At 54.4% G+C, this 14111-nt stretch overlaps 2 protein-coding genes across 7 annotated transcripts; both read right to left on the reverse strand.

Annotated features, from left to right (window-relative positions):
- Positions 1-3276: 3276 nt before the first annotated feature.
- LOC309397875 (mitochondrial fission factor-like) lies at positions 3277-10485 on the reverse strand. Of its 6 annotated transcripts, none has more exons than XM_081964288.1 (7): positions 10385-10485; positions 6332-6492; positions 5328-5413; positions 4793-4942; positions 4481-4559; positions 4187-4354; positions 3277-3777 (listed from the first exon to the last, which is right to left on the reverse strand). In XM_081964288.1, the coding sequence occupies exons 2-6, from the start codon at positions 6488-6490 to the stop codon at positions 4223-4225; spliced, it is 606 nt and encodes a 201-aa protein (XP_081820414.1). In that variant the 5' UTR covers positions 6491-6492; positions 10385-10485; the 3' UTR covers positions 3277-3777; positions 4187-4222. The 6 variants fall into 6 exon arrangements, with proteins under 6 accessions (XP_081820414.1, XP_081820412.1, XP_081820410.1 ...); XM_081964286.1 differs by lacking the exon at positions 10385-10485 and adding an exon at positions 7057-7894; XM_081964284.1 differs by lacking the exon at positions 10385-10485 and adding an exon at positions 6887-7041.
- Positions 9886-13097, reverse strand: PRRG3 (proline rich and Gla domain 3). The gene is made up of 4 exons (XM_081964290.1): positions 12763-13097; positions 11979-12024; positions 11207-11367; positions 9886-10609 (listed from the first exon to the last, which is right to left on the reverse strand). Exons 2-4 carry the CDS (start codon positions 11983-11985, stop codon positions 10061-10063), a joined length of 717 nt encoding a protein of 238 aa, XP_081820416.1. The 5' UTR covers positions 11986-12024; positions 12763-13097; the 3' UTR covers positions 9886-10060.
- Positions 13098-14111: the final 1014 nt, after the last annotated feature.

The following is a 14111-nucleotide window of genomic DNA, read 5'->3' on the forward strand; positions in this document are numbered from 1 at the left end:
AGATACAATTGATTGTAGGAGGAACACACACACAAAAAAACCATCTTCTAAATGGTTGCATTTTAATAAAAAGTTGGACTATTGCAGTTGGCAAAGCAAAAAGCCCCGTATTCACATTCAAAAATTTGTTTGACTTTGATTGACACAGCTAGTGAGAGAATTTCCTCCTGTCCTCTTTCCTTTCCCTGCTTCTGCAGCCCTCACCCCCACCTGACTCTAATTCCCCACGTGGTGGTTTCTCCATGTTATTATTCAAGGCTTCTCCCCAAGGCTTTCATCTTTGCCATCAGAACCATAGCAACCTCATCAGCGTCAAGATCCTGCCTAACGACAGCTGCGAGATGCTTTCGTGGCCTGCCCTCAGCAGACTCAATGGGGCAACTCGGGAGGAACCAGCCTGGGGAGGCAAACCCCCGGCCGGCCTTCCGGCTTCACAGGAGGAGCCTCCCCTAACTCTGCCAGAGGAAGAGCAGCAGGGCAGCCCAGCTCAATAGCCGGAAGGTACAAGAGAGCTTCCAATTAACCGCAGCCAACCAGTTGCAAGAAGCAGCTGCCGCAGTCTATTAGGTGGACATTTTGATCTCTGCTTTAGCCCTCCCTAGCTTGGGTTGTTTGTGTTTGTAATTGGTTTCAGCAAACCTAGCAGTAGTTATAATAAAAGCAAAAGTTAATAGCAGTACTTGTATCAACTCAATGGGAGAGCCCAGAGTGGGAGAGAAAAGAACTAACGCTGAAAGAATCACGAATCAAAGGAATCGTATTTAAGGACTTGAAGTGCCCTTACACTGCAGAGCTGAGTTGGGGAGACCCATCCACCGACTATGAGCAAAAGCCACGTCCTTGGCTGAATTATGTCACCTGAAAAGGAGGAGACAGCAAAACCAAATGCAGGCTATCTCCATTGTGTCACCTCACCTGATTAAAGATGGGTTTCTTTACAGCCTTTCAAAACCTCCCCACCTGAAACTCCCGCTGCTTTCCTTATTTGGACAGGTAGCTCAGAAGAAGTGCCCAGCATGGTCAGCAATTCAGCAGGTAATTTCTGTTTTCTTCTTCTCTTCTATCTCTATCTCTCTCTCTCTCTCTCTCTTTAGTACCTAATTGCCCTGGCTGACCATCTTCAAGAACATACAGGCACTTCTTCCTTTCTGCCCTCTGAATTCAGACTTGGGGGAAGGAGTCAAAGAAGGGGCACAGGCCAGGCAGCCCCCAGGCTCAGCAGCAAGGCAGCCAACTGGGTAAAAGGGAGAAGCCAGCTCAGCTGTGCCAGAGAAAGAGCCGCTAACATGGACTGTGGGTAACAGACAGTTGATGTCATTCCGGAGCAGTTGCAAAAGTCAGTTGAAGGAAAAGGAAGAGGCCGTTGGAACAATCGAAGAGAAGGGGGGGGGATCTCAGGGCAACACCGATGTATTATTGACCTTGGTTCTTTTTAATTGACCAGTGCTTATTTCTAAATTCTCTGACATCTGCTATCTTTGCCACACTTGAGACCGTGGGCAACCGAAAGCGCCTGCCCCCTTGACTGCCATCCTGCAGATTTCCACACATCTCCCTGTTTGTTCCGGTTTAATGGCAAAGCATTTCCAAAGCGCCCTTGGGTTAGCCTTCCAGCGACTGCAAGGATGAGGTAAGGGGTTTTCTCTGCCAGGGAAGAAGGCTACTGGCCACTATCCTCAGCCCCATGTGTTGGTTCCTCCAGGCCTCCCCCCCCCCCAACCTAACCCTTCCTCCAGCTAAGTAGGCCTAGCCAGCGCTTCCCCTGCTACTCACTGGTCAGGTGCTCTGCACGGCCTGTGTCGGAGGCAGTAACTGCACTGGAGGTGGGCAGGCCTGGAAGAGCAGCAGCAGCTGCTGCTTCCACAAGTGATCCTGCCGTCTGCGTTTGAGCACCCTCTCTCCGGGCCTCAGGTTCCCTTCGCAGTGTTGCTGGGCATTGCCGTTGGGTGGCTGACTTGCTGCTTCAAAGGGTTGCCAGGTGTTCCAAGGAACCAGGAGGTCCTTTGTAAGCTGGGACGGTGCTAGGCGACCCAACTCATGCAGCCTGTTGTTCAAGAGAAAAGAAGAGCCCAAGACCAGGCGCTGCCCATCTGAGACTGCATTTGTTCGAACCTCTTCTTGTAGGAGTTCTCAACCTGCCGCCAATGCTGAGCCAAATGCCCTTCTCAACGGCCCATTCCTTCATTGGCTTGGAAGGGCCACCTGCTTACTGCCGAGCCCTTCCTCCGGCTCCCTCGGTGTGGGAGCCGAGCCCAAAGGAGCTTGCCTTTTCTACTACTTTCTGCTGCTCAGAGACTAGGCTGCTTGCCAAGGTTACCTCCCGCACCAACGCAGATCGCTTCGAGCGAACGGGCTTGCTGCTTTCTCTTTTTTCTTTAGATCTGGGGCCTCTCTGCTGAGCTAGTGGGCAAGGAAGTCAAAACGTCTTTGGAAAAGGCCAATGGGTGTCAATCCATCAAATTCTCTCAGATGCAAATTCAACAAGCGAACTGCATCCTCCTCTCTCTCCCACTTGCGTGCGCCCAGCTGCAGACAGTAAGACAGCCTTCCCAACATCTGGCAAAAGGTCCCCTCTCAAACTGGACAGATGTCAAGGCTGAACTTGACACCCTCCAAGCAGGGAGCAGATGCAGAATGTGTGCCTTTAACCACTGGCAGCAGCCACAAATAAGGCCCCGTTTTTGCAAAAAACCATTCTTCTCCCCAATTAGAAACTTGAGTTGGAAGTCCTGGGAAGGGGAACTTTGGCAGGAATACGACTTTCCAGGGTGAAGCTTCAAAACCAGGAGATCTGAAAGGAAAATGGCAGCAGGCAAAGCTCAAGAGGCCGCAGTTGCCACGCCAAGATCTCCCGGCACAGGCTCCCTAGTGCACCTCTGATGCAAAACACACTTAGCAAAGACACAACAATTTTTTCCCTGGAGAAGGGGGCTGGGGCTGGGAAAAAAGTCTATAGGAGGTTTCTAGTCAGTAAAAAATGTAGATATTGGGGGTGTTTTTTTTGTCTGATCGAAGAAGTCAATTTAGCCACCGCAGGTAGGTTTCCTTCCTCTTCACCAGCCATTCTTCCGTGATGGGCAGTGCCGAATCTTTCCATCTTTGTGCATACAATAATTTCGCTGCAGCTATCATGAACAAAACGTTCCCAAAAATTATATCCAAATTTGATACTGAAAGCATGCTGCAGCCCCACAAGGTAGAGCAGATCCAGAAATCAGCTGCAGACGAAGGCTAAAACTATTTTTTTTCAAATTCTTTTTATTTTTATAAGTTCTCTTACATACCATTGTAAGTATACATTCACATAACTGTTATTCTTCTTTACATTTGTCATTCTTATACATTATTTCATTTAACAGGTTATAATATACATGATAACCCAATGTTATCATGCTCTTCGATGCACAGCACCTCCATACGATCCCCTCTAACATGGACTGGGGAAGAGTGGAAGAGAGGGCAACTCAATGCTACTTACACACACACGCACACACACGCACACACGCACACACACACACTATCCCCAGAGGTGGGGTTCAAATAATTAAACAACTGGTTCTCTGCCCTAATGACCAGCTGGGTAGACGGGGCTCGGTGGTCATGTGACCGGGTGGGCGTGGCCAACTCAATGTCACTCAGGTTGATGGGCACTTCGCCTTAGCTGTTACAATGGAATAAAGGTTAACCGGAGAGGCAGTTTCTGTAAGCAGGGCAATAAAGATTCAGCTAGAAACAACACCAGAATGTTTCCTTCCTGCCTTCCTTACAGGATTAGCCCTGGAAAGTGGGAAAAAACAAAAGGAGATTTCTTCCAACAACCGGTTCTCCGAACTGCTCAAAAAGTTAGCAACCGGTTTTCCCAAATAAGTACGGACCGGCTGAATCCCACCGCTGCCCATCCCCCAGGAAAGACCGTGGAAGTAGGAAAAAGGACATGTTCTCCCTCTACAACCCAAGAGGGGCATTGCAGGGAATAACAATAGTAATAAAGATAAAACCTGGCAACGGCTTACAACAGGAACATTAGAAAAGAAGAAAGAAATGGAAAGCTGGAAGGGCAGCCGTTCCTCTCCCCTCCTACCCTAGAGACCAGGAACACTCAGTGTCCCGTCTCTTCCTAACCCATCCCACCACCCACCACCCACCACCCCGTCCCCATGGCTGGTTTGCAGGTCTTACAGCTCACCGCATCCTTTTTCCTCTCGTGGCTGTCGTGGGCAGGTCATTTCCTGAGCCACATCCACATGTTAAAGAGCCAGGCAGACACCAACATGGAGTAAAGGAACAGCTCCTTCTGGTGCCAACTCCCACTTTGCTTTTCCAGTGTGCCCAGTTGCCGAGAAAGGTCAGACAGCTGCATTTCCAACAGGAGAGACAAAGAGGAGAGAGTAACCCGGCCAAGGGGGGGGGGGGAAGAAGCCCCTCACCGCCTTTCAGGGCTTCACAAGGGGAGATCCATTTCGGGGGTCCTCCACCTTACCTGCTCCATCATCGCCCTAATCTCCAGGGTGCAAGGCTCCTCCAGGGATCTGTCTGAGACCACGTTCCCCCCCCGGACACTAAAGGGAGGAGGCAGAGACCCATCATTTGCTGTTGCATGCTGGGAGGGGGAGCAGGGCTAATTCAAACTGGAGAAGCTGGCAAGCATTTATGGTGGCAGGAGCAGGATGGAGAAAGAGCCCCAGCAAGACTGGTCAAACTTGAGGATGTGGCTGCACCCCCTCCCCCCTGGAAAACACGACCCACTTCTCAGGACGCCACATGCAGAATCCCACAGGGTGGTTGGTCCTACCTGATTTGAACTCTGGGCCCCCACAGCATCCGGAACAGTTGCAGCCCCAGGAAGTGCAGCATTCGGAGGACATTCCTGGGGGAGTAGATCCTGCCCTCCCCAAAGAAAGCTGGGCAGCTGGGGCACGGCTGCAGAAGGCCTGGATCCAGCCTTCAATGGGCGCAGAAAGAGAGAGGCAGAGCTGGAAGCTTAGCAAGCTCCTGCTGGCCCAGAGGGCGGACAGGCCGATGCTTCTCGTGTCTCAACCGCAAAGAAAGCTCGCGTGAAGGAAAGAAGCCTCCTCAAGGAAGTGGAAGGATTTGCCAAAAAAGAGAGAGACCCCTGGGGCATGCAGGGTTCTAGGCTATTGGAAAGGGGATACCCCAATGCTAGCTTAACCAGCTAGACGGGGAGGCCCTAAATGACCCCGAGTGTTACTTTGCCTTGCTTACCCCCTGCCCCACCCATGCAACCGGTGCTGCCTCCAGTGCCTGTAGAGGGAACCTTCAGCTTACAGGTGAAGTTTCTTCTCCTAGAGGGCCATCCTTTTTCTTACCTGCTCTCCCTCTGCCTGATCCTCTCCACTGTCCCCCGAGGGGCCTCGTCGGACATTCCCTCTTCCCAGATTGTATCCGCAAATGCCTGTTGGGCACAAGACGCAAAGGAAGGGAACCTGGGCTGGCAGTCACCTCTGCGGTGGCGTCAAAGACACATGGGAAGACCTCCCTGCCAGGGACCCTCTGGGAGAGTCCCAGAGACCTCGGCCAACAGCCCCACATGGCTCCCTGGCACAGCAGGAGACTCTGCACCAGGCCAGCAGGCCTCAGCCCCTGCCACAGGACGTTGGCCTGGCCCACCCTGGAAAGGACAGCACAAGCAAAGCGACTGGCTTAGGGTGAAACATGACACATCTCCACGGGCATGTCCTGCCTCGCTCGTGTGCGCCCACGCGTGTCACCACCGTAAACTCTACTGAGCCTAAAGAAAGTGGTCCTCAGCAGGCCTCAGTCACTGCAAGAACACCATATCCAAGCTCCCTGAATATGCCATTGGTAGCGTTTGCTCACTTTGGCTGCCAAGGGGCAAGAAAACCAGCTCCTGGGCATTTGGGGCTGGTTCAATGGGTACGTGGCACATTGGCTTCCCTGCTGTGTCTAGTGTGGTTTGCCCCATGCAGCCCAAAAACCAGGAAAGGCGACCTCAAGCCAGGAAGCATTGTGCTCATATGCACAGCACATACTTGCACACTTGGGGAGTGGGGGGGGGGGTGTATCCTCATTCTTCTCCTATTCTCCACCCCCAGCAAACCACCTCTGTTCTCCCAAGGGTGGAGATGGCAGGCACCCTCTGTAGCTCTTCACCAGAAACCTCTGGATTCGACCCATAGCAAGGACGCCAGGCGTGGCTAAAGTCCTGAAAACCCCTTCTGTTCCCGTCTGCCCCCCCCCACCTCAGGCACTTTAGTTCCAAACACCACCTCCCCCTCTGGGGGCGGGAGGGGGGACCCGAGACCTCCCTGGCCTTCTGGTTTGCCACTAGGGCATATTCTGTATTGAATACCAGTTGCTTATTCTTCTGCGGTCCAGGCTGGCAGGCAAAGCTGAGCATCTTATGTTGGCCATAGACTGGTTTACGGAGGGCTGGTTCCAGGAAAGGTCGGTCAGCAAATGAACGAGGCTGCTTCTGTGCCCCAGATGGTTGGAAACAGAGAGACTTCATTTCTAAGGGGGGGGGGAAGGAAGGTGACCCCATCAGCCCCAGAAAAGGAAACCTTCCTAGGGCTCTTGGGAGTGAATTCTATCAACTCTCACTTCCCACGGTCTTGGAGAACTCATAAGTCAGGAAATTCCTCCTCAGTTCTAGGTTGCTTCTCTCCTTGATTAGTTTCCACCCATTGCTTCTTGTTCTGCCCTCAGGTGCCTTGGAGAACAGTTTGACTCCCTCTTCTTTGTGGCAACCCCTGAGATGTTGGAAGACTGCTATCATGTCTCCCCTGGTCTTTCTTTCTATTAAAGTAGACGTACCCAGTTCCCGCAACCGTTCCTCCTATGTTTTAGTCTCCAGTCCCTTAATCATGACCTCCGCTCACCCCGCGCTCCGGGCGGAGATTCTCACCAGGCAGTGCCGGCAAAGCCTCTACCGAAATAGCTGTTCCCTTGGCACGGCCCTGCATCAAGCACCCCCACCAGAGGGTCCTGGCGGCGGGGAGAGACCCCCAGCGCCTAAAGAACGAGTCCGAGCCTTGCATGCGCGCGCGGACCCTCCCCCGCCTGTCCCCCACCTACCCCCGGGGTCTTTCTGGGGCGCGCAGGAAGGTCAGTTCCCGGAGCGCTTGAAATATTTGGCACCAGGCAAGGAATCCTCCAGAGCAGCCGGAGGAGGCCCGGAAGGGCGAAGGGGGCAAAAGCGCCGGACGGCTCGCAGCCCCGCCTGGCTCTGTCTGTCCTGCCCGGGCCCTTCCTTTTCCCTCGGACCCGCCCCGACTTCTGGCCCCGCCGGTCAGCGGCCTCGGCCGGCGATTGGCCTGCCGTGGTCCGCCCCCAGCTGCGACCCGCGGAGAGCTCGGCGTTGACCGAAAGGGAGCCGGCGGCGGCGTTCCCCATCCGCGGAGCCTGGCGTTCCCTCGAGCCCCGGGGCTATGCCGCCCACCGTCCTCTGCGCGAAGGGCCCCCGTTGCCCTGTCCACCGTGCCCCGGGGCTCCTCTCCGGCTCGCCTGCCGCTCCTCCAGAGCAGCTTCAAGCCGAGGTGCCCGAAAGAGGCATAGCTGCAGCGGCATCGGTGCCTGATCTCGTTAGGCTTTGCTCTCAGGAAGAGCTCAGCATATTAATCCCAAGGGCTGGAGAGGCAATCTTGCTCCCTTCAGGTCTACCTCATGGGAAGGACGTCTCCAGCTTGACCCCCACCAAAAGCTGGAAAAGTGCAACCTCAGTACACAAAAAGTACACACACAAACACACACACCCCAACATGTGACAACACAATCCAGCTCATGGAGCATGGAGTGCCAGGGTGGAGAAGGCTAATTTAGACCTAGAAATACAGCAATTGGAGCAGAATATGACAAGCGGACATGGCTTGAAGTATGTCCATTGCATAAACCATTTCTGTGGGCAAACCCACCCACCCTCCACTGCCACAAAGCCCTTGGACCATCCATCCAGCAGGGACAAAGCCTGGGCAGGTTCACCCTTTGCTTTCAGATTCTTCTGAAGGGAGAGCAGTTCGGCTGGCGTGTACAGATTAGGGTGTCGGGAAAGTTTCCCCGAAGTTTCAACAAGCAGCATGGAAGATGCTAACCTCTCTTCGCTGATGACCCCAAGACCCATCTGCCTGTTCCAGGTTCACTGGGCCCTGAAAAGGGCGGAATGGGAGAACTTGCCACAGCCACCAGTCTCCCTGGGCTCAGGGTGGTTGATGCCAGGATGGTAGGCAGCTCTTCTTAAGAGAGGGGGTAAAATCTCCCTGTAAGGCAGGCAGTGAAGGGAGGAGGAGGAGAGTTGCTATACTTACAATGTTTGGAGTCTAAATGTTTGGTTGTCTAAATTCACGGCTGATCATGGATGTGGCTTTCAGAACAGTGCAAGAAACAATCTTACTGCCCATGAGAAATGAACTTTCTTTCAGTTTAAACAAAATGTATAAATACAGTAAAGCAGCATAGAGAGTGTCACAGAAGGAGAGAGAATACCCGGCTATGAGTTAGCACCATTGAGAAAAAGAAGTGTGGAATAAGAGCGTGGGTGTGCTTTGTCCAAGGGAGTGAAAACATCGAGCAGCTGTTTCTTCTGGCAAGGAGGGAATCCCGGTGAAATGAAGGGGGCTGCACGGTGAGGGGGGGAAACCCAGAGCACTGAGGGCAGGAGGAGCCCCCTCTATGCCCCGCTCTATCCAACAGGGAACAGGGCCAAAGAAGGGGGCCAAAGGGAAAGTCTGGGGCAGAACCCCACCAGAGGAAGTGCTGTTGCAGCAGGAGGGGGTCCCCAGTACAGATGCCGGTCTAGAATCATCTTTGGCAGCATCTTTCTGCCAGGGTCTACCTTTGGACAGCCTCAAGGAGAGGAAGACACAGATTGGGCCAGTGGGATAAGCCTGAAGGGCGAGAAAATGTCCTGATGTGTTTCTGGGAGGGAGGGAGGGAGGGAGGGAGGGATGGGCTCAGTCCTTCTCCTCTGCCCTCCATATGGACATATAGATTACATGCACAGACACACACACACAGACACAGAACCTTCCAGTGCGACAGGTACATCAGAAAAATGGCAATTGCCAATGCATTGGCTTTGTGGATGCAAAAAGTCACTTTTGCTTTTGGGCTACTTCTCTTTGCAGGAGGAGGTCTCCCATCATCCATAGACAAAAGGCAGCATTCCACAGGGAGAGCGAACACAGAGGGGAGGGGGGCACTTTCTTCTCCTCCTTTGGCAGTCGTTGGGTAGAAAGATAAAGCGAGCTGAGCAGAAAAGAAGGACTGGCATTTCCCCATGTCAAATACATGGCCAAAAAAAAGGGGGGGCATACCTGCCCTCCTCCTCCTCCTCAGCGCCATCCCAGGTGGGTAGAAAAAGTGGTAAAGCCACCACCCCACCCGATCCACCCTCAGCACCCAACCAAGCTCTTGCCCAAAGGGTGGACATGGAAGGTGCTGAATGCCCACCCACCCCCCGGTAGCAGTAGGGCCCAGCCTCTGCCCTGGGATGCCACCCAAACGGCGGTACAGCCGTCTTCCTGTAAAGCAATGTTTCTCAACCTTGGCCACTTGAAGATGTCCGGACTTCAACTCCCAGAATTCCAACATCAGGTGTCTCTTGGAAGACCCTTGCTCGGGGTTATCCCCCTAGAACAGTGTTTCTCAACCTTGGCCACTTGAAGATGTCCGGACTTCAACTCCCAGAATTCCAACATCAGAGGTCTCTTGGAAGACCCTTGCTCGGGGTTATCCCCCTAGAACAGTGCTTCTCAACCTTGGCCACTTGAAGATGTCTGGACTTCAACTCCCAGAATTCCCCAGCCAGCATTCGCTGGCTGGGGAATTCTGGGAGTTGAAGTCCAGACATCTTCAAGTAGCCAAGGTTGAGAAACAATGCTGTAAAGGGACCCCTGGGGCAGAGTTCAGCCCTGCTTTCTACCACGTCCCTGCAACCAGAACCGCTCCGGTTGAGGATCCCGCAACAGCCCAGCAGAAGGAGTGAAGGGGTTGAAGGTCACCAGCCACCTATGGAGCACTTGGTGAGGGTGGAGGATAAGGCTGTTCTGTATTGACTTCACCTGGCCGAGAGGATCCGGGGCCGTTACTTCCCAGGAGCGTGAAGGGGATTCATAATCTCCTCATATTTGGGAGGTGGGTCGCTGTAGGACACGTTGGTCTCCTCTGCGCTACTGCTGCCACCACGATCCGGCCGCCCCGTCACTTCTTCGTAAGAGGGGGGAGGAGTGGCACTGCACACTCTAGGCAGGGGTGGAGCCATGTGATCAGGCTCCACAAGTGTCCTGGCCAGCTGACTGGGTGACCCCTGCCCCCACTCGCCATCTACAGCCCCTCTGCCACTTGGGTCCTGCTGGCAGTGGGCTTCGCTTTGGCTGGCAGGAGGAGGAGCCTCGCGGTGCACCCTCACCCTGGGCAAGCTGCGAGCCGCTCGGCTGGCCAGTCCCCTATTTCGGGGGTAGGAGGGACGGTGGTGCGTGACTTTTTGCAGTTGGCAGCGCCAGATGATGAAGAGACCAATGACAATGAGCAGTGCCACGCCCAGCAGGGGAACTACGACGTACATGGCATCGGAGCGGTCTGTCCCGTCAGAGGCATCTTTGACGGAGTAGGCATAGCCCTTCCAGAATTCCATCTGCCAGGAATGGGAGACACCAGTCAGTAACTATCCACAGTGCCCCGTCCCCCCACTTTGCCCCCCTGAAAGGGGTTAGCTCAAAGGTGCCTAAGGATTTGGGCCGTGTGCCAGGAACGGCTCATATGCAATCCCTCAGTCCCATCACTAGGAGGCAGTGCGAACGGCCCTGCTGCCTGGAGAAATCACCAAAATAAGACTGCCCCATGACCTTAGCCCTCTGATTAAAAGTGCATGCTTTTGCTTTGGGCTTTAATTGGCATTTCTTTGTTTTCCAATCCTCCAACTATTTGCCCATTTTTCACTCCTCCTGCAAAATTCACCCCGCTGCCCTCCTGCCCACTCCTCACTCTTTTACACCACAGAGCCTCGAGCAGTGAATAATAAACCTTTTCAGACACTTGGAACAGGTGGGACAGATGTTATGCTGAGCACCTGGGATTAACATGCCGGTTCCCCCCTTAATGACCAAATCCTTGATCCAGATGGATCCTTATCCACATCTTGGGAGCAAAGTGGGGGAACCTGGCGCAAGGGAGCTTTTGGGTGAAAGGCAAGGCATGCCCCCTCCTGCTGTTCCCTCGCAGACCCACCTACCGTCTTCTCCTTGTTCTCAAAGACCTCCTTGACTTCCTCATAGCTGCAGACCTCCTCCACGCATTCACGCTCAATGGTGCCCTGGCGAAACTCTTCCAGAAAGCCATTGGCCCGTGGAAAGCGCTTCAGGACGGAATGGGCTTTGGGGGCTGTGAGGAAGGCTGGAAAACAGGCACCAACACGGCCACCTTTTAACAAGGGCAGCCAGCATCTCTGCCAGGTCTCATTCTTCTTCCATGGGGGAGGTCTTGCTGCTTTAAGTGCAGAGCAAGATCAGGCCAGCCCCTCCCACCCAAATCTCCTGGGGCAGGAGAAGCAGGTACCGCTCCTTCTCCTTAACCTGCGATGGGCCAGAATGGGCTTGTGTGGGACGGTAGCCCAATTCCCTTGACCCATGGCATCAACCGTCTTGATGCAAAGAGGGCAAACACGACCTTAAGACTGGAACAGCTAAAAATAACCTCCATCAGCCTCCGTTGTAGGCTGTGGCGTTTGGGAAGGCTACCCAGCCACAGGCAAGGGCAAGTAGGCCCCTCCTGGAAAGGTAACCTCAGATTAGGGCAGTTCCAGTAGTGGCCAAAACGTCCCCAAGACTCCCCGATTTGAACAGCCTAAGAAAAGCCCTCCTCCCCTTCCTCGCCTTGTATTTTAAAGCCAATTTGGGAATGAAGAAGAAACCCAGCCAGCTACATTTGGCACAGGGGGTCTTTGAGCCCCTTCTCCCTAGGGTGGGTGTGAAACATGCCTCCCCTCTAGCAAAGAAGTCACCTACTTGCCATGTTAGGTCTTCACTCTTATCAGTTAAGGGTCTCGGCCAACTGTTAGGAAGAGAACAAGGAAGTGAAAAATCCTCCCGCTGATCCTCCCGTTCTTCCCTTCCACCGCCACCATCCTTGAAAATGCTTGAGACCCAGTGGCCCAGGCCATTCCAAAGCTGCCCTTCTTCCTCCAGATGATACCCGCACAGGGTAACTGCAATGGGAAAACAATCCGCAGAAGCCGAGGGTCCCTGTTGGCAACGTCCATGCCAGGAATGGGGACAGAGTGGTTGGGAGGAAGGAAGGGGCCCCGAAGGCAGCTCCCTGCACCTACGGTCCGACATCAGAGGATGGAAGAGAAGCGGTAATCCCTCCCACCCACCACCCACCCCAACATTGCACAATGCAGGGATTCTGCGCAAGGAGGGGAGTGGCAACCCCCACAGTCCGAAGGGGATCTGCGTTTCAGTTCCAGGCGTCGCAACTGGTGAGCCAAACGGCCCCCTCCAACCTCTCAGGCACCTCCACCCACCCCGCACTTTGGCCCGCAGGGGCCAGCGCTGAGCGAGGAGTAAGTTTTGCCCAGGCAGCAGGAACGGGGATCTGGTCCCCAACACCCGCGGGGGAGACGGGCTCGGGGTGGAGTTTCTGCAGTGGGAGCGAGCGCCGGCCACAGCCACCGTTCCACGCAAACCCCCTGCCGCATTTCCCAAAGGGAGAGAGAGAGAGAGAGAGAGAGAGAGAGAGAGAGAGACCTTCCTGGAGCGCCCGAAGTCCGCGGGGAGCCCCATCCCTTACCTCTGCCGTCGGGGAGGAGGTCGCCATGGCAACAGCGAGCAGGCGTAGGGGATGCAGCGAGGATGCCGCTGACGTCATGCGCGCCACCTCCAGGCATCGTGGGGGAGGCGGGGGGGGAGGCAACCGCGGGTAACGGCCCCGCCAGAGCGCGCCCCTCGCCCGGCTCGCCGGGAAAACGGAAACCGCCCTCGAGAGAAGCGAGCCCGCCTCGCCGCCGGTGCTCGGAGCGAGAGGGGCAAAAGCGAGGCGGCCAACTCTGCCCGTCCGCCGGGCAGCTCTCCGAGGCGACCGCTGCTCCGCCACCCTCTTCCCAGGTCTCGCTTTGCTCCGCCTGGCGTCTGGCTGGGGGTGGGGTGGGGGGGCGGCCCGAAGAGTCCTGCAGAAGCTCAGCGGGTCAGCCGCCAGTCGCGGCCCGTCGGAGGCGCCAAGGGGAGGGGGTCTTGCCGCGCGCCCTAGCCAGCCACGCCCTGGAGGCGGAGCTCGCACGCCCCCCCCCCTCCCTCCCCCAGCTGCGGGAACTGCTCGTCGGTCCAGCGAGCTGGAAGCGGACCGAATGCCCATCCGTTCCCCGTTTGGGGAAGCCGGCGGGTGGCCTAAAGGGGACGTTCTCGCTTGATCTTCTGGGAAGCGTGATCCAGCGGCCCCCCACCCCCCGTCGTCCTGGTCCTGGTCCCCGGGGGATTTCGCTCTTTCTGGGTCAGGCTCTTCTCGCCGCCGGCTTGGCTCAGAACCGCTTGTGAGGAGGAGATGCGGTGTTCCGTTCCGTAGAGAGCCTTCCCCGAGCTCCTTGGCGGCTGCCCCCACCCACCCACCCCACCAATTAAGTGAAAGGGGAAGTGGGGGTGAAAGGGGGCTGGCGGGGGACAGGCTGTTTCGCTGAGCCTCCAATGTGGAGTAGAATAGGAGTAGAAATAGGAATAGGAATGGAGTAGGAGATAGAATAGAATAGAATAGAATAGAATAGAATAGAATAGAATAGAATAGAATAGAATAGAAGACAAGAACAGAAGAATAGAATAGAACAGAACAGAAAAGAACAGAAGAATAGAATAGAACAGAATAGAATAGAAGACAACAGAAGAATAGAATAGAACAGAACAGAAAAGAACAGAAGAATGGAACAGAACAGAAGATAAGAATAGAACAGAAGAATAGAATAGAACAGAACAGAAGAATAGAATAGAACAGAATACAAGAATAGAACAGAACAGAAGAATAGAAGAGAAGATATAATTCTTTATTGGCCAAGTATGATTGGAAACACAAGGAATTTGTCTTCGGTGCATAGACTCACAGTGTACATAAAAATAAAAAATACGTTCGTCACGAATCATAAGGTACAGCACTTA

This window comes from Natrix helvetica, assembly GCF_964273705.1.
Source record: "Natrix helvetica genome assembly, chromosome: 11".
In the NCBI taxonomy this organism is placed as follows: domain Eukaryota; kingdom Metazoa; phylum Chordata; class Lepidosauria; order Squamata; family Natricidae; genus Natrix; species Natrix helvetica.

Bases quoted from the DNA above. Each gene is read 5' to 3' on its own strand.
- LOC309397875 (XM_081964284.1), bottom strand. From the start codon at position 7,019: ATGCAAGGCTCGGACTCGTTCTTTAGGCGCTGGGGGTCTCTCCCCGCC. The intron at 6,493-6,886 runs GTGAGAATCTCC...CCCCCCCCTTAG, and splicing joins GGCTTTGCCGGCACTGCCTG to AAATGAAGTCTCTCTGTTTC. The intron at 4,355-4,480 runs GTAAGGTGGAGG...TTGGAAATGCAG, and splicing joins TTAGGGCGATGATGGAGCAG to CTGTCTGACCTTTCTCGGCA.
- PRRG3 (XM_081964290.1), bottom strand. The intron at 10,610-11,206 runs GTAGGTGGGTCT...CATTCCTGGCAG, and splicing joins TTGAGAACAAGGAGAAGACG to ATGGAATTCTGGAAGGGCTA.